At 41.9% G+C, this 25,716-nt stretch overlaps 2 protein-coding genes across 2 annotated transcripts in view; one reads left to right on the top strand and one right to left on the bottom strand.

Moving 5' to 3' along the window:
* DOCK1 (dedicator of cytokinesis 1) overlaps positions 1-25,716 on the bottom strand; it is a 273,982-nt gene that overhangs the window by 153,928 nt on the left and 94,338 nt on the right. The window lies entirely within an intron of this gene.
* Positions 204-25,716, top strand: INSYN2A (inhibitory synaptic factor 2A; the record flags this gene model as incomplete). Its single annotated transcript, XM_082054439.1, has 3 exons — positions 204-1,345; positions 16,100-16,171; positions 25,196-25,716. 3 exons carry the CDS (start codon positions 204-206, stop codon positions 25,377-25,379), a joined length of 1,398 nt encoding a protein of 465 aa, XP_081910565.1. The 3' UTR covers positions 25,380-25,716.

Below are 25,716 nucleotides of genomic sequence, written 5' to 3'. Positions count from 1 at the left end.
AGGAACGATTTTCTAGCAAAAGGACAAAGTCTTATATACAGGCCTAGTACTTAGTTAAGAGAATCCAGCAAAAAGCTTTGGGATGGCAGCCATTTTACTGAAAGCACAGGAAATTACCTCCAATATTGCAAACCTTGTGGGGCGGAAAGTAGCGTTTCTGTTGTAACGTGAGGCTTTTTGCGCTGTTTTTGCGTGCAGGCATCATGGTGAGTAAGGAGCCCAGCAAATGCTTACTCACCGCCTCAGACAGCGAAGTTGAGCCGGCGGCTTCGCTCGCCCTGGAGATGAAATACGCGCTGGATCCCAACCGGCAGATCAAGAAACGGAACAAAGCCCTCCAGGTGAGATTTAAAGATATCTGCGAGGCCCAGAACGAGCAGAGGGACAAACAGCTGTCCAGCAGCCAGGATCCCGACAAGAGGGAAGCCAAGGCCATCTCCTACAAGACGGCGTATCGCAAGTACATGACGGTGCCCGCCCGGAGGTCCATACCCAACGTCACCAAGAGCACAGGAGTTCAGACTTCACCCGATCTTAAAAAGTGTTACCAGACCTTTCCTCTAGACCGGAAAAAAGGGAATATTCTTAAAAGCGCCTCGACTGTCGACACCTTTAAGGGTCAAAACAACGGGTTTCTCATAGACGCGAAGGACAAGGACGGCGGGAGCGCGGGGGACGCGGGGCAGTGGGGCAGGAAGGGCGGCAGCCTGCAGACGGCCGAGTTCATCTCCCACCTCAACGAGCGCATCAACGCCCAGTCCTGGAGAAGCAGCGATTTGCACAGCTCTCCCAAAGAGTCTCCTCCTCTCCCAAACTCGGCCGACCCCGCTCTGGAGGAGCCGGGCCGCGGGAAGCCGGCGGCGGGGCGGCCGGGGAGCGAGGAGGCCGCCCAGCCCCTCCACGGGAGGGTCTTCAAGACCGAAGTGGCCACCGTTTACTTGCCGTCGGCCGCCTCGCAGACCGACCTGCTCGACCTCGCGGCCGAGAGCGACTGGTCGCCGTGCCCGGCAGCCGAGGAGGACAGAAAGAGGACGGTGCACCTCAACGGTGTGCAGGCGCAGGCGGGAGATGCCCGAGCCTGCGCGGCGCGGGCGCAGTGCCAAGCCACCGAATGTAGCGAACAGACCCTACAGATCGACGTTTCGCCTATGGAGGAGAACCAGCCTTGCCGGGCGGCCGTGGCGGTGAGCGAGGAATGCCAACAAATCGTGCCTCACACGGAAGTTGTGGACTTGAAAGCGCAGCTTCAGATGATGGAGAATTTGATCAGCTCTAGTCAGGAAACCATAAAAGTGTTGTTGGGTGTTATACAGGAGCTAGAGAAAGGAGAAGCTCACAGAGAAGGGTGAGTAGAAGCTTTTTAAATGAGTATGACCTGGTTTTAATGCCTTTTCTAGCAAGTCCTGCCCTTGAATTCGCTCACATAGGTTTGCGCCCATTGCTGCACGTTGCCCCACTGCAAACCAAGATCTGACACATGGTGCTTCTCACAAGGAGCCGGTTTTGCTGCTTTAGACGCAAGTCCAAGGGAAACCCACCAGCAGTCCGCACAGATTTACTACCCGCCTGTCCTATGATGTTATTCTGTAGTTATTTGTCCTATATATCTTTTCTTGTACCTTTGGTAACAAGCACAGAACGAGCCGCTCTCCAAACAGGATTAGTGAGGCTGCTTTCACATTAACAACTTGTATTAACCGTGATATCTCACACGGCTTGAAAAGCAGCAGAAAACCCTTAATTCCGTAAGAGACTTACCTTTTTAAGATTAAGGGATGTTATTACAACTCTTAATATAATTCCATTAGTGGCATATGAATCTTGTCTGGTTTACTTTCACCTTCTGAATTTTTAATATGTCTTTCAGAAGGAAATTAAATGAAAACTCGGAGTACCAAAGCTTTCTTTGCAGCACTCACACTACTCACAACAAACTCCAGCATAAAAAACCCCACCAAATTTTGTTTATCCCTAACTTACGTTACTTAAATCAACCTATAAGGCATTACAAATATTAGCTGCTATAACACAGTACAAGCTTTAGTCTTTACCTAAACAGTCCAATGCATCTCTTATGTTACCTTAACAAGCATTTTTCAGACTTACGTGCCTTTAGATCGCTAATCTTTATTCAATAGTGCACCTTAAAATGTACACACGCTGTTTGTGTTTTTAAATTCTTCTGTTATTAAATCATGATTTGTCAGAAGAAATCTGGATTTTAAAATCAGAAACCAGTAGCTCTTGCTGCTTGAAGCAGCACACGTTTTAATTTGAGTCAAGAATGTACATCTTAAGATTTGCAATTCAAGTCTTCCTCTAGAAATGCAGAAAACATCTTGTTAATCCTAAAAATTCCAACTGCTTTTCATTAAAACATCATCCTGGCTGTTGGACGTTGCTGTCAACACAGCCACAGCATTTTTAGTTTGTTTTACAGCTGGTTACAGTATTTTTAGAACACCTTGTCAAATCCCGGCTCTTCAGACTGGGAAGCTTCTTGATCTAGCTGAAAGCAATATGGGATTAGTGATTTATTGAGATTTTTAAAAAATATTATCCAGAAAAAGTATTCCTCTGACTTTCTTAACTTAAAGAAACTGTGACGTGCTGCTTGTCAAATCACAAAACATACAAAAATATCTTTCATCATAACTCATCATCTGATCGTCAAGCACTCTGTGTACACGAACACACGCATCCAAGCCCAAAGTCATCTAAAGTCATCTGCTATCAACGCCCGTGCTCCCTCCACACGCTTATATATCAAGTTTTATCTTTTCCAAAGACAGCAGAGCGACGGGTGCAGCAAATACTTGGTTTTTATTGCCTTCACACGAGCAGAGCCTTGTAGCGTAGCCAACATTAGAAGTGTATCCCTGTCCTCAACACAAAGGAGGTCGAGGTCTTGCCCACCTATTGATGGTTGCTCGTATCTTCAAATAACCCTTCTGAAGTTGCCGCCCTGGCAGAGCCGTAGCCAATACCAGCCCTAAAATAGTCTAACTATCCATAAACCCCACTTCTCCAGAATACTTCTCCTGCTTCTTATAGACTTGTGTATTAGATCCTGCAAGATTACACGATATTTGACCGAAATGAGCCTGTTTATTAGCACTCCTTTACTTCCCCCCATAGCAATGGTGAAATCACCACCTAAAGATACATCACACATTTTGAAATCTTTTCCAACACACTGTGCTGTGTGAAAGAGACAATATGTTTTAATGATTCTTTGACGTTAACTGTAACCAGTGGCAGTTACACCAGTGGTCAGGGTTCATTATATAAATTGGAAGTAAAATATCTGCAAGTGAGATTTCAGATAGCAGGGACACAAAGGATGTAAAGATGGGGAAAGAGGAAAGGAGGGAGATGCATACTTGCATATTTTCTCCTGTTTCAGGAATTCCTGTATTCCAGACCCTTCTAATTGTCTAGCACCTGGGTGATTTTAATGGAGATGGCACATAGGAGCCCAGCATTATGCTGGGGACATTTCTGTTCTCCACTGATCACACTCCAGAGTGGAAAGAACACTCTGTTCTCCAGCAAAGCACCAATACATTATTAACACCAAGCCTGTCTTTATCCCTATTTCCCTCAAATTAGACAACTATTTTGATAACAGGGTGTCCCATCCTTTTATTAGGATAATTCTTTCCAATTATTGCATTCATTTCTATGACTTTTTTTCCACGGAGACCCACCACTGTGTACGCTATTCTGTGTCTTCTCTATTTTAGCGTGTTGATCATTTTTTCCTTTTATAAAGAGGTGTTCGGTCAGTTTATAACAAGAAATTAAAAGTAGTACTTGTGCTATGTCACATATATGAGTCTTCCATCTGGTAAAGCAGAAAACAACGTTCCATGTTTATGGCACTCTCTGGTTTTCTTATGTATATTAAATTCCTTACAATAACATACATCAAGGAACAAATAAAATAACACAGTGCTAGTGAAAAAAATAAAGGAGAGAGAACCCACAGCTAAATCTCTTAATCAGATTTTTCTCCCGTCAAGAAAATCCGTGTTCTTTAAGTGCTGTTGTAGTGCCATGGGACTAGTGCTCAGTGGATTCATTTTCACTAATATGCTGTAGGTCTTGAACTGCTATTACTGCAATTCATCACTAAATGAGTCTATGCCGGCAAAATTGTACCAGCATCTCTGAAGACAGGAGTATCATCCTTTGGGTGAATATCATCTACGTATACTTTTGAAAATGTCAGTACTACATTATCTGCAATTAGCAACAACATCCAGCGTTCGGCTCTGCTGAAGGGAAAGGGAAAAGCCACTGGAGGAGAAAGACAGAGCAGCTCCAACACCCAATGAAACCAAATCCAAGATTGTGAGGGTTCAACATGGCCTTGCTCCTCTGACTGGGCTCAGGCTCCATTTTTTGGTCACAGAATGCAGAATTTGGGCCATCAGGAAACACAGAGCTTGCCATCGGGCACTCTGTGGTTTTAATGCATCGAATCTATCGAAATAACACATAGTAGATTTGAGGACTGGGGTTGAAATTGCTACCCCGTGACCCGCACCCCCAAGATCCAATGAGACTATTAAAACTCTGTATTTCTTACATGCATGACTATTTACTAAATCTTTGGCAAAACAGTAATTATACCTTACTATGTGGAAGCTTCTACCAAAAAAATAATCACAGCGAAAGGAATTTGTGTTAAGTCATGCATGAGTAAAAGCAACAGAGCTGCAGCTTCAATTCAGACTTCCAACTCAAAGTTGGAGAAAATATTGAATATTCTATGATGCAAGGTGCAGCTTTACAACACAACTTTGATTCCCCGAATGTTTGCTTTACCTACTAGTAAAATATTAGCAAACTATAGACACGTTTGGCTGTTTTCAGATACAGTGCACTCCATTAAGCCAAACTCTGCTCTGTTTACCTGTATGGTCAGCAGGATTGAAAGCAAAATGCAGGTCAATAATTCTAAAACCTGGCTAACTGCAGTACAGCCTGTGAAACAGCGAACAGAAGATGAACAGATAATCAAAAGTATTGTTTAGCTGGAGAACACTGATGACCTGCCCTTTAAACCCTCACTGTGAAAAGTAATCGGGGCCCTTCTCATTATATAAAAAATCAGCAATTTTAATAAACGAAGTACTCAATTTGCCATGCAAAAATAAGTCACAGCATTTTGGCTCTGAGAGGCCAAATGCTACACATTAGACAAGAGTTAAATTAACCTTTTTCAGAGATAATTTATATTCATTTATTAGTCAACTGTGGTTCAGGAATTGAAAGAGCTCTGAAACAACACTCATGGAACAAGCAGTCCCACGCTCCTTCAAAGAGGCTTCAAAAGAACACATTCTCATGGACAGGATTTAAATGTCATTTCACATTTTCCAACGAATAAGGGGATATTTGGGTCTCTTATTATTTCAAAGCAGAAAATAAACCAATACAGTGTGTGTCTGGATGGACATTTGAAGCAAAGAGGAGACGAGAGCATCACCCAAATACTTATGTCTCAAAAATACTGCAAGAAATCATCCCCAAGGTCACAAGAGCTGAGCTTAAATTTGTCATCCTGGCTTGGAATGATGGGCAAGTCAGATAACCCAAGCAATTATTGCCCAGATTGTTTGCTTTTCCCCTCTTCAAAAGCTACTTCCAAGTCCAGCCCAGATGAAGGAGACAGAGCAAATAAAGGTAGTAACAACCTCCTCTGTTTAACTCAACCCATCGACACACACGAGCCAATACTCTTAGAAACAAGGGAGTTCCTTATGTCACATAAGGAGAAAAGAAAGTGTTGAGCGCTCTGAAAGCTTTGGAAGTAACAAGCCAGCTGCAGAAATTATATGACTTGGTTTCATTTGGGATCTCCCCCCGCTTTGGGTTTTGTTTTGCTTTTTCAATTAGACGCGGCCAAGGAAACGTTCAAGAAAATCATCTCTAAGAGAAAACCTGGAAATGGAGGGATGGAATAGACAGATAAGCTTAACAGCAGAAGACAGCTGGACTACAAATAAATAGATGAAAACCATAAAAATACAACAAATTCCGTCTGTGACGCATGAATTTTATGATCTACTGAGTGCCACCAGGTTTTAAGAGACTGCAACAGCAGTCCCTTGGAACAGAACTACAATAATTAGCTTTATTTTCAACTCTGATCTTTACACACACATCCATTTTGCTTGTCCTTTGGAGGGGTCTCATTCATTTTGACTATACCAGAGACCAGCAGATGGTTGGGTGGAGGGTTTTTTGCATATTCTGATTCATATATACCATTTTTTCTGCTTTTTCCACAAAGATCAGTCTTGGAGTGAACCATTTGACTACGGTAGCAGCAGTTTTTATGTTCTAGTTCCAACAGCAGCAGAACACCCCTCTCTTCCTTTTCTTACAGCCATTCATACAACTACTCCCTCTCTTTTTCTAAGTATACAGTTAATTCTAATTATTAATAGCTGAACTGTCAGGCATCATCATTGCCCGAAAGGCGTGTGTCAAAGGTCTTCAGCGAGCAAACAATGATGAACAAAAATGACAAGTGAACTGTTGGCAACAACCAGTACGTGGAATAAACATCAAACAAACAAAAAGCATTAACGTAGTGTTTTAACAAAGTCACTTGATCTTAATGCTTTGTTTTCTCAAAAAAGTCACACTAGGAATATTCTGAGTCTCAGAACATATGACTAAGTTTGCTGATATATCCCAGCTCTTCATCTGCATATACTACACAGGCACAATTTGAAGAAAAAGTCTTTGAAAAGTAATCTGATTTATATCCAGTTGCTACTCAGACTTTACAAACAAGATGAAATATCGTTCGCCACCTCCCCATTTCAGCGGCGTTCGGCAGCACTTCAGGCTTTGGAGTGAAATTAAAGTTCAAGACTTTTCCATCACATTGGCAGCAGTGACATAAAGGCCAGTAAAAGCAAATTTCCACCATTCAAATCTGGAAACATGGGTGAAGTCTTATAAAGAACAATTAGAAATATAAGCAGACTACATTCTTGCTAAATATTATACATTAATCTGAATTACTGCGGATCATAAGGGAAGCTTATCCAACTGTCACCGAGCTCTCCAAATTACATACCTGCAAGGAGAGTTTTCCTGCTAAAATCAGTCTTTTAAAGAGGATGGTATTTAGGTACTGAATTACCAGTTTTCTCTTTACACAATTAGAGTAATCCTTTAATAACTGCATTTTGACTGTATTAGAATCTAAAGAGACAGAGCAACGAGCCAGGCACCGATCCAGTCGTGTAAAAATGTGACAAAATGAGCTTTATAGTCTCAAATTTCTCACTGTTGTTTGTTTGCCGAGAGATTAATCCCCAGATTTCTAGCTGACTCTTCCTTCCCAGCCCTTGTGCTTACACAAAGATGTACTGGGGGAAAAACAGATTTGAACCTTGGACAGTTGTCGTAAGAAGACTTGTCTGAAGAGGGGCATTTTGTTTTTAAACTGTTGAGGCTCCCAAGTGCCAGAATTAAGACATAAACATGCAGTTCAGTATTCAAAACCTCCTCTGCCACACATTCAGAGAACTGAAGGTTAACAAGCATCGCAGCCTATGAAGAGTTGAGCTGGGTTCAAATATTAGTATCTGTGGACTGTTTCAGAAACCGGAGGAGAACATGGTTTCATTGAGGAGCTCCTGGGCACTCTGTCCATCCTCCCCGTGTGCCACTGCTGGGCTTAATTACAGGCCCAGTAACTCTTCTCAGCTCAGACCCTGGAAAAACTACAGCTCTACACTGTTTTGTCGCTCTTAATGGCTTCATTTGCAAATACAGAGGAATCTTCAAGATAGATGAGTGAAGAGATAACCAAGTTAAAACATGCAGAGCAGTCCAACACACAGGCACAGGTTTGCGGCCTGCAGCTGGCATCGAACCATTTTTACCACGATACAAGCAAACACTTAAAAAAGCAGCAGTTTAACAGAATACTTAAACAAAACCCGGCAATTCAGAACTTTTCTGCGGCAGTTTATCGCGCCAGTTTGTTTTTGCATCTCGCAGAGCAGCAACGTCCCTTCCGAAGGGAGGCTGGAAATCGCTCCAAATGGTGCTTAACCCTCTTTTACTAACCACATGGAGGATGTTTTTCACCACATCACTTGCTGCGTGAACAAACTAGAAGAGGCCAAACAGCACTGTGTTGCCTATACTATTTTTTTCTCCTATAATTCTTTTTCTCTTGGTTCCAATATCCTGAGAAGACACAAAGAAGCTGAGTGTGGTCTAATAATTCATCAGCACGAGACACTGGATTGTAGCGATGAGCAGAGGTATTTTAACATTAACAAGGTAATTTACACTCCAGAATAGTTCAGCCTGGCATGACTTAGGTCATTTCTTTGGTAAACGCAGAGATTTACCTATTGCTTTGTCATCCAGACAAGCTCAGAAAAAACGTTCAGGGACGGGACTTGTCTGAGCATCTGCACACAAAGCCCAAGCAAACACCAAACTGCTGCTCTACAGATTCTCCTGCACTGCAGTAAAAATCTCAAACTACCATTATTTAAGGAAATGAGAAAGTAGAAAGCACCGAGACCTGCGAAGAGTTATTTGAGCTGCAACAGCAAGAGTTCAGCACTTGCAGGGTCCTTCCTGCTGGTTTTTGTTTCATGTAATTCCCCATCCTTCATGCGAGTACCACACAACCAGCAAGATCCATGGCCAGCAATCATACTCCATATCCTTAATTTTCTGCTACTGTGTAGTATTTAGAATTCTAAGCAAGCTCTTTGGTTTGCATATAGTATGGTTGACACATTGTTGTAAGCTGGTACAGGCTTTTATGTGTAATAAACACAGAGTATTTGAGCTCACACTAAAATATCAATCACTTCAAAATGATAGAAAAATAACACCACCTTCTTATTTCTCCTATCTTCCCACCTCTATAGAAACAATGCCTGTTAGTAGTCTTCTTCATTTAAAAGTCCGACTCCAGCAAAACCCAAGGTGTTGTGTTTTAATACAGTTATTCACCCATAAATGCACTAATAGTCCACGCCTATGAAACAGCCTTTGGTCCGACCGCTTGAGAGGATTTAATTTGCATTAAAACTGTGCAGTTCTGAATCTCTGTGCCGCGGCTGACGAAGGGTGATTAGCCACAGCGCAGGGAGGTGAATAATCACTCAGTACTTGGGAAAATTCAGCTCAGGGTGAATCGGTGTCCAAAAAATGGCATGCAGGAGGAATTAATTTTAAAATGAGGTGGATTTGGGGGTGGAAGAGCAATGGGACCTGGGGAGAGGAAGGCGACACGCTGCAGGAAAGGGAGAATGCAGCTGAGGTGATGCTGAGCTGCAGGTTCACAGGTCTCGGGTTAATGATGCTCTGAGGTCGGGAGGAAATCACAGCAAGAGATTTCGAGTGCGAGGCGTAAAGGGACAGACCCTGTCCCAGCGAAACTGCTGCTGTGTGCTCTCCGATGACCCACCAGAGCTCTGCGACCTAAGAATTACACGCCAGCAATACAGTTGCTACTCAACTAGAGAAAATAAATTCCCTGAATTATTATTATTAATAGAAAGACCTGACATTTTAATTATCCTCCTGATTTTTCTGATGAGATGGAGGCACAAACATTCAAGAGAGATGCTAGACCTTGTGTGCACCTAATTCTTGTAAGATTTTGTGATTTCACCTGAAACACATTTTTAATTTTTTTTTTAATCACTAGACATCCCTATTAATTTGGTAACACTTCACTCCCTGACTAACCTCAGGATAATATAAAATGTATTTACAGGGTGAAAGCATTTGAATTGCTGTCGTGGGACTCATGCCGTACACCCACAGTGCAAATACCTCAGAAAGAAAATTAGTCATCTGCTTCCAACTGTCAGGATTCAGGAAAAGACAACAAACTACTGTCTTGGAAACAGTCTCAAAAAATCTCACCACTAAGCTTCTCCACATTCAAAGTATTTGCAGAAAGCAAATGAATAATATCAGCCCTGTAATAGCAAGACAGGAAAAAAAAAATAAGTGGAAAAAAGATTCTGATATTATTTCAGAGCATCAGAAGATTTCTGCCGTCAGTTAAAATAACCTTTAAAAATGAGTTAGTGAATTTGTGTAGTTTTTCTTTTCACACAATCAATGGCTGGGGTTGAAGGGCCCTCTGGAGATCATCCAGTCCAACCCCCCTGCTCACGCAGGGTCACCAGAGCAGATCACACAGGGTCGTGTCCAGGCGGGTTTGAATGTCTCCAGAGAGACACATACTCATCCCCACTGTGACAATGAGGGTCTTCCCAGCCATTTTGGTGACAACCAGAGGCTGCCTGCCATGCTGAGCAGGAAGGACTGATGCTTGGTCCATTCAACGTGTTGCTGCCCAGATCGGGGCTGCCTGAGCTCATGGACTGTCCCTTTGCCTCGGAGACGAGAAGTGTCGTCATTGAGGTTTCACACAGAATCCCAGAATGTCAGGGGTTAGAAGGGCCCTGGAAAGCTCATCCAGTGCAATCCCCCCATGGAGCAGGAACACCCAGATGAGGTTACACAGGAAGGTGTCCAGGCGGGTTGGAATGTCTGCAGAGAAGGAGACTCTACAACCTCCCTGGGCAGCCTGGGCCAGGCTCTGCCACCCTCACCAGGAAGAAGTTTCTTCTCATATTTAAGTGGAACCCCGTGAATGAGTCCCCCCTCAGTCTCCTCTTGTCCAGCTCCAGAGCCCCAGCTCCCTCAGCCTTTCCTCACACGGGAGATGCTCCACTCCCTCCAGCATCTTGGTGGCTGCGCTGGACTCTCTCCAGCAGTTCCCTGTCCTGCTGGAACTGAGGGGCCACAACTGGACACAAGATTCCAGGTGTGGTCTCCCCAGGGCAGAGTAGAGGGGCAGGAGAACCTCTCTCGACCTAGTTAATCCTCACATAGTAGTTACTTAAAGACAACCACCCCACTGATGCTGACCATCAGGGATCTAAGCTAAGGAGGAAAGGATAAGCATAGAATAATTTTGGTTGGAAAAGATCCTCAAAATCATCGAGTCCAACCATTAACCCAGCACTGGCACTGCCCCCTGTCCCTGAGAAACTCATCTCTGTCCATTCAACCCTCCAGGGATGGTGACTCCACCACAGCCCTGGGCATCCTGTTCCAGTGCTCGACAGCCCTTTCCAAGAAGAAATTTTTCCTAATATCCAATCTAAACCTTCCCTGGCACAACTTGAGGCCATAACATTGCATCCAAGCACCCCGTTCCTCTGGTGCCACGACAGTCGGACCAGGGACACGCAGCTGGTGTTGCTGGGACTCGGTGAGCGCTCCCAGCTCCCAACATACCCCAGAAACAAACTGGCTTGTGCTTGAGCTCTGCACCCTGGGATTTCACACAAGAAAGCGGCCCGTGTTCATGAGAAGACACACCAAGGGTGCTCCCAGGGCTTGTACTGGGGAATCAAATAAGCAAAGGAAAAATCTTTAGGGAAAAGGCAAGAAAAAAACAACCAACCAACACCACCACAAACACCAAACCCCAACAAACCCCTGAAAAGCATGAAACATTTCAACATTCGCATCCAGCTGTAGACATCAAACAAAACCACCTCATGATAATTGCTCAAAGCACAACACTTTTATTTGTATCAGGTTGCACTGCTATCATCTATAAATGAGAACTGCTAATTGGTTAACTATGAACATAATGAAACACAGCAGCAGTAAGGCTAGAACGTTTTTTCTGCTGGTCTATCGGGCAAGTGATTTTTCAGAACATTTTGAGTTGAGCCAAAGGCTGACGCGAGGTGTTGTATATCTGTACATACCTGCTGGCTTGACAGCGGAATATAAGTTCTGAAGGGAAACAGAGGAAGATATTAATCCAACAGAAACATGATTTTGCTGGTAGAAATGCATTTATGAGGCTTTCCATTGAGCTAGAATAGCAAATCTTTCCTAGGTTAGTCTAAACCTATATGGCTCAGCAGAATTTATTCTAATGTGCAAAACATATAAGTGAATTTCCTGCAGTTTACACAGCTAAAACATGACTCAAGTCATAAGGACAACTAAAACACACGTAACTTTATAAAGCCATCTTATTCTGCCAAAAGGCAAATTATGTTAATAGCAAGTACAGATAATTTTATCTTGAAGCATAGTTATTAGCAATATTAGCTCTGTAATACTTTACAGTAGGAAACAAAGGCTTTGGGAAGTTCTCCACCAGACTATTTATTTTTAAACCATTATTCTGTACAGACAGGTAACATTAGCGTGTTTAACCAGCTACGCTATAAATAGTCTGTGCATGGCGATATAATACCGGTTTACACAAAGGCTGCAGGAGAACCACGGCCTACGCTTGTGCGGCCAGAACTGTCACTTCAAAACCACTTCAAAGGCCCACTGCCTCCTTAGGATAATTTGTTTCGCTCTGTTTTAATAAAAAACATCCACAAAAGAAAAATTCTTGAGGTCTGTTTATCCTCCTCGTTGGCGGTGACACATCAAAAGTGCGCAGCCGCTTCTGTAAAATCACGCCATTAAGTAACTCGGTTAATGTGAAGTATTCCCTACATCCCAGCAGATAAGGGAAGACATCCAGATGTAACAGAGCTATCCTTGCAAATCACTTGGTAAGATTTTCGTTGTTTTTAATAGATGTCCAGGATACTTGAATTAGTGCCCCTTCGCTAGCTACCTACTGAATAGGAAAAAAAATCAGCATATACAGATCTAAGACTCCCTCAGCTCACTGAGGTCTCTAATTTATGTGAGCAAAAAACTACTGAAATGCAAAGAAGATTCGCATGTTCCAGTTGGTATTTTCAAAAAAGAGCCTCGAGCAGGTGCACGAATTCGGCATTTCACAGGGATTTAGAGGGTGTCATTCCCCGAGGCTGCTCTGAAAATTGCAGCCTATTATTAGTTACTGCCAGTCCATGTCAGCAAAACGGTTGCTCTTCGTTATAATATTTTAATACTTGGAAGTGTTAATTGAGGTTAAGCTCAGGTTGTGCCAGGAATGCTGAAAGAAATGCAATAAAGTGAAGGCCTCCTGAAAATAATATGCAATGCAGACAGCGAGCATACATCAAAAATGGAGCATGGAGATGAGATATCCTTCCCAAGGTGACACAGCCAAGTCCATGCAGATGTACCAACACGACGAACATAGAGCCATCCTTTCTGTAGAACCTGATCCACATAACGCAGGAGACTAACCATGCCCATCTGTGCATGGAAATAGAAAATACAAGATGTAAGGTAACAAAGAATGAAGCTGCTGCTTAGTGTATATCAAAACACATTAGATGCTAAAGTAGTATGAAACACGGTAATAATATGAATACATTTTAGTATATGCATTCAGTCCCTCTCTTGCAGACCAGCATGCATGCCATCAAAGCAAGAATGAACAGTGCCACATTTAGTTTTTATATTGATAGGATTGAAAAAAATTTTAAAAAAAGAAAATCACACTCAAGTCTATTTTCTTTAGTGGTTTTGGAAAAAAAAACAATCATAAAGTAGTGCAGGTTCTAGTTAATTACGCAGAAAGCAATCTAGTTAAACCAAAATATTCCCTTCAGCATCCACAAGATAAATATTTTTCCGAAATTAGAACATCTATCTTATCTTTCTTACTAAGATCACTGAGGAAGAAACAGGGAGTTGCTGATCGGTAGCGGGAGGTGGCAAGATTTGATGGGGTCTTACTCAGGGAAGTCAGAAGTAGATGTCAAGACGCCAAGTACTGCCCTCTGACTGCACTTCACATCTTAATACCAGCGGATCTGTCCTGTAAAGCCTTTAGAATCAGAGAATTGTTTTGGCTGGACTTTAAGATCATCAAGCCCAACCATTAACCCAGCACTGCCAAGGCCATCACTGCCCCGTGTCCTGAGAACCTCATGTCCGTCTGTCCAGCCCTGCAGGGATGGTGACTCCAGCACTGCCCTGGGCAGCCTGTTCCAATGCCCCACAGCCCTTTGGGGAAGAAATTGTCCCCCAGATCCAACCTCAACCTCCCCTGGTGCAACTTAAGACCATTTTCTCTCACCCTGTCACTTGTTACTTGGGAAATACAGTCCCCTTTCAATCAACACACCTTTCCTGGCCATGGTGCACAACAGCTTTGTCACTATCTTTACAGACACAAAGGCAAAAAAAATACTTTTTTGCCAGTTCCAAATGCTGCACCACATTTTAGGAGACCTGAAATGCACAGTCCACACTGCAGCACTAACATGGAAAACTCCAGGTCGAGGAGGCCAGGAGAGACAGATGACAACCAGAAGGCCAAAAATCAACAACCTCTCGTTCAACATCCATGATTTTTGGTCACACCTCGGTACCAAAATGTAATTAGATCTACATTTCACTTGAAGGCTGATGGATTTTCTTCTTCCCGAGAGCAACGAGGCATCACGGGCACGTCCGGACCCCAACACAGCAGCTTAACCACCCAATGGGTCAGCACAACCTCACCATGGTTGACTTTAACCTTTGTGAAGAATGGATTAAAAAAGGGAGACACTGAATCAAGTTAGAAAATGGAATACTACTTAAACCGATGAGGTGTTCCCAAAACCAAGATTAGTAAAATGAGCTGCAAGGCTTAATGCTGAGATTAGTTTTACATGAAGTGCATTGCCCACGGGAGTCGTAGCTTGGGGGAACTCCTGGCTCCCAGGCATCTCACTCGGTGTACAGTGAATTATTCCACTTTGGATCTAAACCAGAACAAAACCAACTTTTGCTTCTCTTAGGAATCTTTGTTCCATGAAAAACTTCACATTTCACAGGATTTACTCTTCCAAAAAAACACCAACCCATTTAGCAATGAAGTTACTGCTCTGAGCTCTTCTACAGTGGAATAATCCTTATCCAAAATACTCCATCTCATAAGGAAAACATCAATACCCAGAACTCTGCCCTCCTGAACCCAGTATCCAGACTGTGCTCACAAACTGTTTCTAGTGGTTTACACTGATACGAAGCTCCATTCTTCAGTAAGTGAGCAGAGGAAACCAAATTCACTGCCCCACGTTCACATGGCAACACTACGCCCATAGTAAAACCCTTGCTGGCATGAAGTAGATGAATTCCATGCAAGTGTTTATGTAGATAATTATGTCAAAACAAGACAGTCAAAGTCCAAAGCCCTTGGGTATCAACAAGAGAATTCCTTCATGAAGAGTTTAATTTATATAGAAATAATTGAATTTATAGCGTACCAACACTCAGCACAGCACAGTCCTAAATAGCTCTCCAAGTGCCCTCTGGAAATCAAGCACCGTGATGCCGCGTACGATTCTTGGGGCTTACAAAGAATTCTAACTCAAAAGATGGTTCAGAGGAGGCAACGTTGCTAAATCCGTAGTTTGAAAGGAAAATAATCTCTGAAAAGCTGAAAATATTCAATAAAGAAAATGATGCTTTAAGAAAAACTCATCATAAATTACATATTAATTTTAATGAAAATTCCATGTACAAAAAAGTATTTACATACCTTAAAAGAATTGTAATTCAAATTGACCAACTCAGAGACAATAGGTGAGTAAACTAAGAGCACTGATTTCCAACCAGAGCGTGATGGGGCACGTGTAGGCTTGGTGAGTAAGGGAAATGTTATTTAAATGGCATTTTCTGCCTTATAAGACACAAGCATCCCTACAACACACCTTCAGACCTCATTGCTGATGGACATAATTCTTTAAGTAGATGCCATTTTCCAGTATTACGTTCTATACGTCCACCAATACATAGGTAAAGCCTCGTGAACTTCAGAAAGCTGAAAACACCCCAGCAAACCAGCAGCTTTATGGAAAAGGGTCACGTAACTTGGTTTCCTTGTTGTTTTCCCCTTTAATTTACAAAGGTACAACAACTCTTACGTTCTTCTTGCAGTCATTAGACTAAGTTTCCAAAATAATTTCAGTGAAGCTGAATATGCTGGTTTTGATCCTGTTTTCCTAATGGCTGGATTTCTGTATGCAATATTTAAGTTCTAAACAAAAATCCCGATGTTCTGATTTCTACAAAAGGGATCATAGAAGGCAAAAACACGTTAAAAAACTTACTTTTTAATGACCTCGTGTTCTTGTCTTTGTAGGCTTTCATATCGGACTGGTCAAGACACGGCTAATTGCGACACATGCAGGAACAGTGCGTGTATTATCTATAGGTAGGTTAAAAATATCAATGTTCCCACTTTTTCCTAAGTGTAAGTAATGATTTATTCACTAATGCAAGATCAATTGCTGGCCTTGATTTTTCTGTAACACAAAACCGGTTTGAAAACAGAAAAATCAGTTTGACGCCACTAAATTAATAATAATCAACAAACACCTGTTTCTAAGTGTAACTATTTGGATCAAGAATAGATGGGGTGAGGTTCATTTTCACCTAGATGCAAAGATTTAGCATTTTCTGTCCAACAGGTCAACACACTTCAAATTGATTTCTGTAGCAGGAACTACTGGATTCAGAAAGTGATTTTAAGAGAGAGACTTTATAGCAAAGAGAACCTGATAAAATCTAGGCGGATTTATCGGAAAATGACACCACTACCCAGGGGTTTATGTGCTTTTGTATTAGTGAAGAAGTTTTAAAACGCACAGGGCAAATATGTCTTGCCCAATACAAACAGCACCACAAACTTTAAATGAGATGTTTGCCGTGAAGGTGGACGGTTCCGGAAGGTGAAGACAAGTTTGCTCATGGTCAAATGCATAAAAAAATTACAAACTGCTTACAGGTTTTGTTAAAGATCGTTTTGTAGCCGCTATCATCTCTCCTCCAGAAGGAAACCCCTGGAGTTTGCTCACTGCAAACGGACCAGGTGCAAAAGGTGAAAGGATATCGCTTCTTATTTCTCTAAAGCAGAGGTTCCCCTCCTAAAATTTATCAGCCAGGAGATCCACTTTGGCAGGTGCTTTATTCTAGGGAAGGAATAACAGGCGGTGGGCATGACGTGAAGCCATCCTGCATCTCGTGATGTGTTTCATACTGACAACTTCATTGTCCTCCTCCACTAGTGTCTTAAAAACCAACTGAATATTTTCACACGGGGCAGGTAAGAGGAAAACAAACGCATCTCAGTATCAGAGTATTGCAGAAAATCAGCACGGATGAAAAAATGTATAAAGGTGACAATTACAGTGAAGATACAAACTAAAACAAAGGTACAGGTGTTGGGTAGTCTGAAAAGCACAGGATTCCCCCTTCACCCCTTAATTCTCAGTCTCTGATTTAGGCAGAAGACATTGAGCTACTTACATATTGTGCCCTAACTGCCTATTAGTGAAGGAAAAAAGGATGGAAAACTCCATCTTTTCTACTTAGCAGCTAACTAGAAAAGGGAATGATGCTGTTCCATGCAGGGCAAGGAAGCAATTAATATATTTATTTGTCCTTTAGAGCACTGTTTAGAAACATAAATAACAGAAGTCTCCCTTTTCCTGAGCTCACCCTTGTGCAATTTCTTGCTCAGAGCAAGAAATGACTCCAGAAATACAGATTTCGAGTGTCTCCCTGTTTAAAGAGCACCGGCGTAGCAGGCAGGACTCGCTCTGCAGTATTTCCCAGCACAACAGCAGTTGGGATTGCAGCTCCCGAAGCCTGAAGCAGCGTTTCCAGGAGGAGTTTTAGCAAAAATCGGCTCAGCTTTTTGACAGATTAGGAGAACACACGCTGCGGGCAACAAGTCTAAAAGCAGACAACAGTGCAAAACTGCGAGAAGACTGAATTACTGAGACAAGAAAAGTGGCCAGAAGGGACAAAAGAGAAATGGGCTGATTAAACTACACTAAGACTGCCCTGTTGGAGGGTCTGCTCCTCCACAAGTCAAACACTACCATACTAAAGCCTCTGAAATAAATGACATTTCATTAGTAACGACACTAAATTACTCTTAAATCTAGATGCAATGATATGCGCAACTTCGCAAAGAGTTCGCAAGACGAATGCTGCAGAGTGACGTGATTTCTCTTCAAGGCAAAAGAGTTTTTAGGAACAGAAATTAAAACTCAGCTTAAATCGTTCAAGTTGCACTGAAAACCTGGGTATAATATCTTTGAGCGTGCTGCAAGCTGTCAGTAAATGTCCACGTCGGAGCAGGAGGATCATCCTGGTTGACAGACTGGATGTTCTGCATCTTCTCTTCTGGACCCACCTCAGTCTCGAGTAGTAGACACAGGAGACTTAATATAACCTGTGCCCTTAGGGGAGAAATCAATAATTTCAATACAAAACCTTAACTTTTCCATAATTGACATTGGATTTTTTTGTTAAATACGATTCAGTTTTGAACGCAGTAACATTATATTCAGAGTTCTTTTCAAACCTTGATTTTAAAACCGCAGCGAAACAGCATCTTGGAGGGATGATTAAGTTGTCCTACTGACTACCCAGCTGCATCCAGTAATGTCAAGTGTAGCACAGATGAGAAGCCAGAATGCAGAAACAATCAATGTAATTAAATTCGTCCCCCTCGAGACGACTTTTTAGAATATTAATAAGACGTAGCACAAGAGCTGGAGACAGCGTAGAGGGCAACAAAAAAAACACTGTTGTACTTTAAGGGGTTTTTAGCTGCTTTTTAATATCAAAAATGAAAATACTGTTAGTAAACATTCTAAGAAGGGGCTTTTGAGAATAGAGTTCTTGTCCATATGAGATTTACCATTTTTGCCAAGATTCTAAATCAATTTTTACGTTATATATCTTTTATATTGAAAGCAATACATACTAGCAACAAGGTTACTTTCTCTTTTTTTAACAACTAAGAAACTATTAAAAACCACAAGGTACCAAAAACTTTAACTGCTTTGGAAGCCAATAGGAAAAAAAAACACATTTATAATTTGATTCCCCATTTCCCTCAAAATTCTAGTTATTTCTGGGATGAGAAATAGGTTCAAGAACTTGTCAGGAACCTCCAGATGCAGGTGTCAGAAGCCACGTTAACTCCATGTCCCTACTCCAGCTCACATCAGTTCACTCCCACTCCCAATTAAATACTCATTTAGCCACTACGCTTTAGCCAAAAGAATGTAATTGAGCAACAGCGTCGCGATAGTTTTAAAGTCTGAATATCAAGTCCCAACTGCACAGCAACAGGCTGAAACAGTCACTAAAAAGGATGAAGTGTCATGACTTTATAGTGGTTTACAGACAGTATTTAAGTTAGTAGTAAAAAATGATTTAGTAAAATTAAACAACAATTTTATCAAGTGTTAATCTATTTCATTAGCGTCAATAGCTCATAATCCGAGGCCACAAAGCAGTTTCACCATCATCCTCTACAAACAAAAGACAAACATTTATATCTACCTTGTACAAACTAATATAAATTCACCACTGAAATTTTTAAAGACAGAAAATAAGCTTTATTAGCCTATATTTTCAGGACAAAGTCAACTTAAACAATGAAGTGCAGCAGAATTTTGCTATCAAGAAGAAATTGCATTGATATGCAGAAACTGTACCAATTCTGTAACACCCAAACCCCACGTGGACTAAAATCTTCACAGCCTGTTTTATTCATGTAATTATCTTTTAGAGGAACTGCCCTTTCCGCTCCTGTTTAAATTACCATCCCATGTGAATTTTAATCCTTGAACAGACATCTATGTGAGGAGAGGAATCTTCTGTTTAATATTTTGTGCATTACTCTTAGGCCTTTATCATGAATTATTTCCACGAAGGAGCGTCCTGAAGAACTCGTGCTAAACTTCCCTTTGGTCACAAGGGCCAGAAGTACTCAAGAGTTTCTACAAGGCTATTTTAGCATCTGGAAATAAACCTTTTATTAGACCAAATTTCTGCATAAGAGGAACAAACTTAAATCAAGACTATGCTGCTGTAGTTCTTGGAGGGAAAAACTACTCAAAGCTGTATCATCCATTAATTTGGCTGCTTTTTACTCCTTGGAAATTCTGAAATATGCTGGTTTTCAGTACTCAGTTTTGTCTTGGATATTGGAGTTATTCTAAAGTGTATCCCAGCTATTCAACAGAAAATAAATTATTCATATCTATGACCTGCAAACTCTCAAAACAACAGGGGCAAATGAAAGAGGTTAAAGTGATGAGGATGAAGTTAATTAGGTAGCACAGAGCACACCTGGAAGTAGTTCACTTTTAAAGGTTAGATATAGTGATAATTATGGAAGTTAATAAATATGGCAATTAGAAGTGAAAAATAAGACAAGCAAACGTAAATCCCTCATATAGCACCAGGATAGCAAAATAAGGTAACTAAATGAGTATAATAGTAATTTTCTTTTAAATTTCCTACCCACATTAATTAATTTATATTCTAACTTATCTCTAGACTGTAAGGTGCTTTAATAGTAAAAATGGATCTCCATGGCTTGCTAACGCTGGCAATGCTTTGGATCCCCAGCACTTCTGATTTTCAGGTTGCAATAGGAAATTTAACAGAGATTGCTCAGAAGTGCATTAAGCTAATTTTCAAGTGATTAGTGCTTATCTGGATCCCATTCTTCCAAGATGTGGCGTGCACTAACGCCATGTCATCCCCTTAACGTGACCCAAAAGGAGATACTATGATATTCTTTAATTCCTGCCTCACCTAACCTACTTCAATACAAAGATTTAAGCCGTTCTAGAAATGCTTCCAGGATTTGGACCTTAAGGTTACAAAGTAGGCAATAAAAATATAAACAGAAGGGGTGTTGACGGAGATGGAAAAAGCTCAAGTTGAGGAGAAGGAGGGAGGTTTCTCCTTGAAGTACAAAGCAGAGGGACAGGCTGCCCAGAGCCCTCAGCAACCTGGTCCTGAACCTGAATTATTCTGATTCAGCAATCTTACAAGTAACCCACATATCCAATTATTAGCATCTAATAGTCTTAAAATGAATCATATCAGTAACATGTGACTGTGTTAGAAAAGAAAACCCATCTATATTTCTAAGCTCGTTGCTAGATACCCTCCCACAGTCCATATGCTTAAAACTAAATGGTTCTGACTCCTGCAACTGTTTTCAATCCCTTATAAAGCAACGTAATTAGAAAAAGTTCACTCTGCTGACAGCATGCAAAAAATAAACTCATTAACATATATTCTTAAAATCATTTAAAAAAATACATGAAGCTAAACCGGAATAATCCATCACACAGATCCCTAATCCCCAGCACTAGGATTTAGAAGATGGGATTAGCCAGAGAGAAGCAGCCTGAGCAAGTTGGCCACCTTGTCTACATGCCCTGAGCGAGGTGTTGAAGGGTTGAAGGGCCCTTCCCAGCTCCCCCAGTGCCCCCCCTGCCATGAGCAGGGACATCTTCACCAGCTCAGGTTGCTCAGAGCCCCGTCCAGCCTGGCCTGGGATGTCTCCAGGGATGGTTCATCCACCACCTCTCTGGCCAACCTGGGCCAGGCTCTCACCACCCTCAGCATCTGGCCTGAAATTGTCCATCGTGGCTCCACATCTCCCCCTTTATCATATAACGGGCTCCACATACATAGTTATAATCCCTCTCGAGGGCACTGGATTTCACACGCACACATTACACAGCACATGCACACACGGGCATATCGCACCACACAAACCCCAAAGCACCTCCAAAATGTTCTCAGAGCCTCCAAGAGTGGCTGGAGGCCAAGCCAAAGCTGCCGCGATCAGTGCTACTGCACCGCGAGCGCTCAGCGAGAACTCAGGCAGTGCCTAGAATCAGAGAAACATCCTGGTTGGAAAAGACCTTTAAGATCATCAAGTCCAACCGCTAACCCAGCACAGCCAAGGCCACCTCTAAACCACATCCCTGAGAACCTCAGCTACTTGTGTTTTCAACCCCTCCAGGGATGGTGACTCCAGCACTGCCCTGGGCAGCCTGTTCCAATGCCCCACAGCCCTTTGGGGGAGAAATTGTTCCCCAGCTCCAACCTCAACCTCCCCTGGCGCAACTTGAGGCCGTTTCCTCTGCTCCTGGCGCTTGTTCCTGGGGAGCAGAGCCCGACCCCCCCTGGCTCCAAGCTCCTTTCAGGCAGTTCAGAGATCAGAAGGTCTCCCCTCAGCTCCTGTTCTCCAGCTGAACCCCCCAGGTCCCTCAGCCCCATCACACTTGTGCTCCAGATCCACCAGCTCCATCGCTCTTCACTCTTCTCCCACAGAGCCCTTCACTGATGAGCAGCTATTCAACGTATTTTGTTTTCTCTTTTTTTCCTAACAATAATTCAAATTCCGCACAGCAAACAGTTGTGTTCCAAGTCTGTCCTGGGGTGCTCGTTATTACAGTCCGCGAGTCGCCATTGTTTTCCGAACACAATAACTCCATTTCACGAGTACGAAAAGCAAAGGCTGGGAGACACAACGCCCAAAGCAAAACAGAGAAACCCCACCGGGGCTCTTGCTGACTTCAATTCCAAAATTAACAGTCGTGTATAAAAACAGCGTCAAGGCAGCATTCACCCATCCTCTCTACCTCTTTGCAAACTTTGCCTCATTTGCTATAAACCCAAATTCACAGCACGTCAATGGTTCTTCTAGAGACAAAATTAGATGGTGATGCACGTTTGGGCCAAGCTCCTCAGTCAGGTTGGCGCACATCGGTGCTGTGCAATAAATACCATCGGTGTCTGGGAAACGGGAAAGGAAGGAAAAGAATAATAAAGGAAAAAACCTCCTTGTGGTTCCCTTTGTGCCCATATCAGTCCCAGCAGAAAACACAATGACAGAAAAGGCAGAATTTGGGTCCTCAGCCCTGGGGCTCAGCCAAGCACAGACTAATAGAACTGCAACTGCAAAGAGCTGTTTTGATCAGTCCTGGACTAGACCCGTCCCACTGTGAAGGAATTTCAGCAATTTCAATTACAAAGTCCTTGCCTGTGTTTAATGAGCACATCAAACCCAAATTCTCAAAGGTCTGTTATTTGAGTTTATTTGGCCAAATTTTCATGGGAACAACGTCGACGCAAACACTGATGCACAGGCAGCTGCCCTAAAATGTACAGTGTCTGTTGTAAAGCTTCTAAGCATAGAGTTGTTTTGGGGAGAAAACACAGAAAAATAGCCTTATTTGCACTGGAGCTTCACAGCCAGGAACAATTTAAGACACTAAGAAACTGCAACCCAATGTTCCAAATTCCGTGATATTGTAGGTAAGTGAATATTTAGTATGTCCTAATCAGAAATGTCAGGCAAACGTTTGCGATACTAGTATTACATAATATTTAGATCCATCTCTTGTTTGTGTAGGGCTTATTCACTATTGGCAGTCTACTGAAAGATATTATTTCACCTAAGAAAAATGCTTCTGAAACCAATAATTATAATCCCTGCCATGCATAATGCTAGAAGAAGATACAGTCCTTGTTAATTAAGCTCATGGAGTTATCATGGGGAGGCTTAAGGAGACAGAAAAACAGATGGAGTTTGAAACTGAAAAGAGCCACATGGCATAGAGAATATGGCAAGAAAAGGTCATTTTGAGAGGAAACCTATAGATACCAAAATAGCACGAAGCAAAACAAGATTGTCAGAGCTGTGACAGGTGACAAAATCAAGTTCAGGAATGCAAGAATGGGACAGGCAGAGGGACAGTCTGTGGGGAATATCTGCAGCTCTACCACCAAAATATAAATGAGACAAATATGGAACGCTTGCTGAATTTAATAGGATTGCATATCTTTGATATAAAGACCAAAAATAAAGTCATTTATAGCTAATTTAGAAAGATGTGAAAAATGACAGAACGAGAAGGTTTTTGTGTTATTATTGCCACACAAACAGGTATAACACTAAACCCCACATTTGCAAGCAAATCATTTGTCTGCTGGCAGTGGTTACATTAAAAACCCTACAAAGCTCGATAAATTGATCTTGATAGGCAACAACCAATTATTCCGTAAAATTTACAGCTGTAGATGCTGAAATAATACGACTGGTTTTATTCATCCTCTTTATACTCTTCAGAAGCAAAATATTTCATTTGGATGTAAAGAGCTGCAAGACAGAACTGTGCTGCAAATGCAAAAAACGGCAATAACATGGGCTTTGACATAGGGATTAGAAGGAAGACTTTTTTTCTTGAGGTCTATCTTTAATAAAAATTGATTATGAAAAAAGGTTATTCTGTTCGGCAAGGTATTTTAGAGTGATTTATCTTTTACATCTATTTCAAGTAGCTCTTAAGCAAGCTCCCCTGCAAGAATAGCAGCATTTTGAGAGTCAACATGAACTCTGCCAATGCCAGAACTGAAATGCCTTTTTTTTTCCCAAAAAAACTTTACACTGAGAAACAAACCAATTCCAATATATACCAACATCCGCAGAGATTTGCATGCCACTTTAAATGAGATTGAGAGCGCTCTTAGAGAAGAATCTATTGCATGTTGTATTACTGAAAGAATTCACGTGTTGGGGAATCCCTAGTTCACCGATATCCCCATCTTATCACAAAACCAATGCCGCGTTTATCTAACCAACTGCTTTTGGGTAAAAACGCAAACAAGAATGTGTTAAGTTGAAGACAGCATTGCTCTTTCGTTAACGAGGATGGATATTAGATTAATCAGTAGGTTTGTAGTGTGCTCCTGCAGTAATAAGATTCCCAGCGCAGCCGCCTCCTGAAAACTCAGCATTCATAGGTATAATTCAAGCATATAGCTGAAACTTTTAAAATTATCTTCTTTGATTTAGTCTTTTTTCTGCTTAACAACATGGAGGTGGGAAAAATACTTTGAATATTAGAATTCTTGCCTAATGTGTTTCTCTCCTCCGCTGTTAAAGTTTCTCCGGATCACTGAAACGCTGATGTTTTTGCTCAGAATGTTGTTCACAGTTTAACTACGCACACATCCCAAACTTCTCTTGGCATCTTTGATTCTCTCTCCACCACCCGAAGAGAATAAGAAAATCCACTTAAATCAGCAAACGGTGTTAGATGGTGGTGTGTGCTCAGCCTGCAAAGCCCGTGGCACTGAAACCCACCCTAATTTCCCATCATTTCTGTTATTCCAGCTTAGACAATTTCTTCTGAAATTTCCAGTTGCTGTTTCTCTTTTGCAGTCTATCCTTCCTTGACCCTGTGATCCCTTTTGGTGCAAGAAATGCAGAGATCTCATTTAAACCTTTATTTTGTCCTTGAGTTTGATAAAGGAAGCGCATGCACACTGTTGGCTTCATGGAAACCTTTCCATCGTCATTATTAGTTAACCAACTGCTTTTTCTCTTCCTATTTTTTAGCGTGGAATTGGATTTTAAGCAGCAAGAAGATAAACTCCAGCCAGTTTTGAGAAAACTTCATCCTATCGAGGAAACTCAGGTTGCACCTTTGCCTTATTCTCAGGAGAGCTACTCCTCCACTCCCAAGCAAAAATCCAAAACTGAATCAAAAAAGCATGGAAGATGGAAACTCTGGTTCCTTTAACCCACGTCCATTACGTGTGGAGTCCAAGGCCTTCTCTGAAAAATATGTGGAGTTCCGTCCATCATCTCTAACAGGATCTTGGTAGACTGATCCGCGTTACCGGCCAATGTAGTTCTCACCGTATGTACCAAAAAGGCCTTTGTACCTAGAAACTCATGTCCAGATGCAAGGAGTTCAATAATAACCTTGCCGACTTTTCTTTGCGGTTCGCCAATGTGGGATGTAAAACCTGAATTGAGATTTGTACAAAAAAGGAAAGTAAAACTATTCCCCACCCCCCCGCCTTTTTAGATCTGAAAGCGTCACATTCTGCCCTGTTCAATTGTAGGCTGTCATC

This window comes from Streptopelia decaocto (assembly GCF_964273445.1).
Source record: "Streptopelia decaocto genome assembly, chromosome: 5".
NCBI lineage: Eukaryota > Metazoa > Chordata > Aves > Columbiformes > Columbidae > Streptopelia > Streptopelia decaocto.
This window is presented reverse-complemented; position numbering and strand designations above follow the sequence as displayed.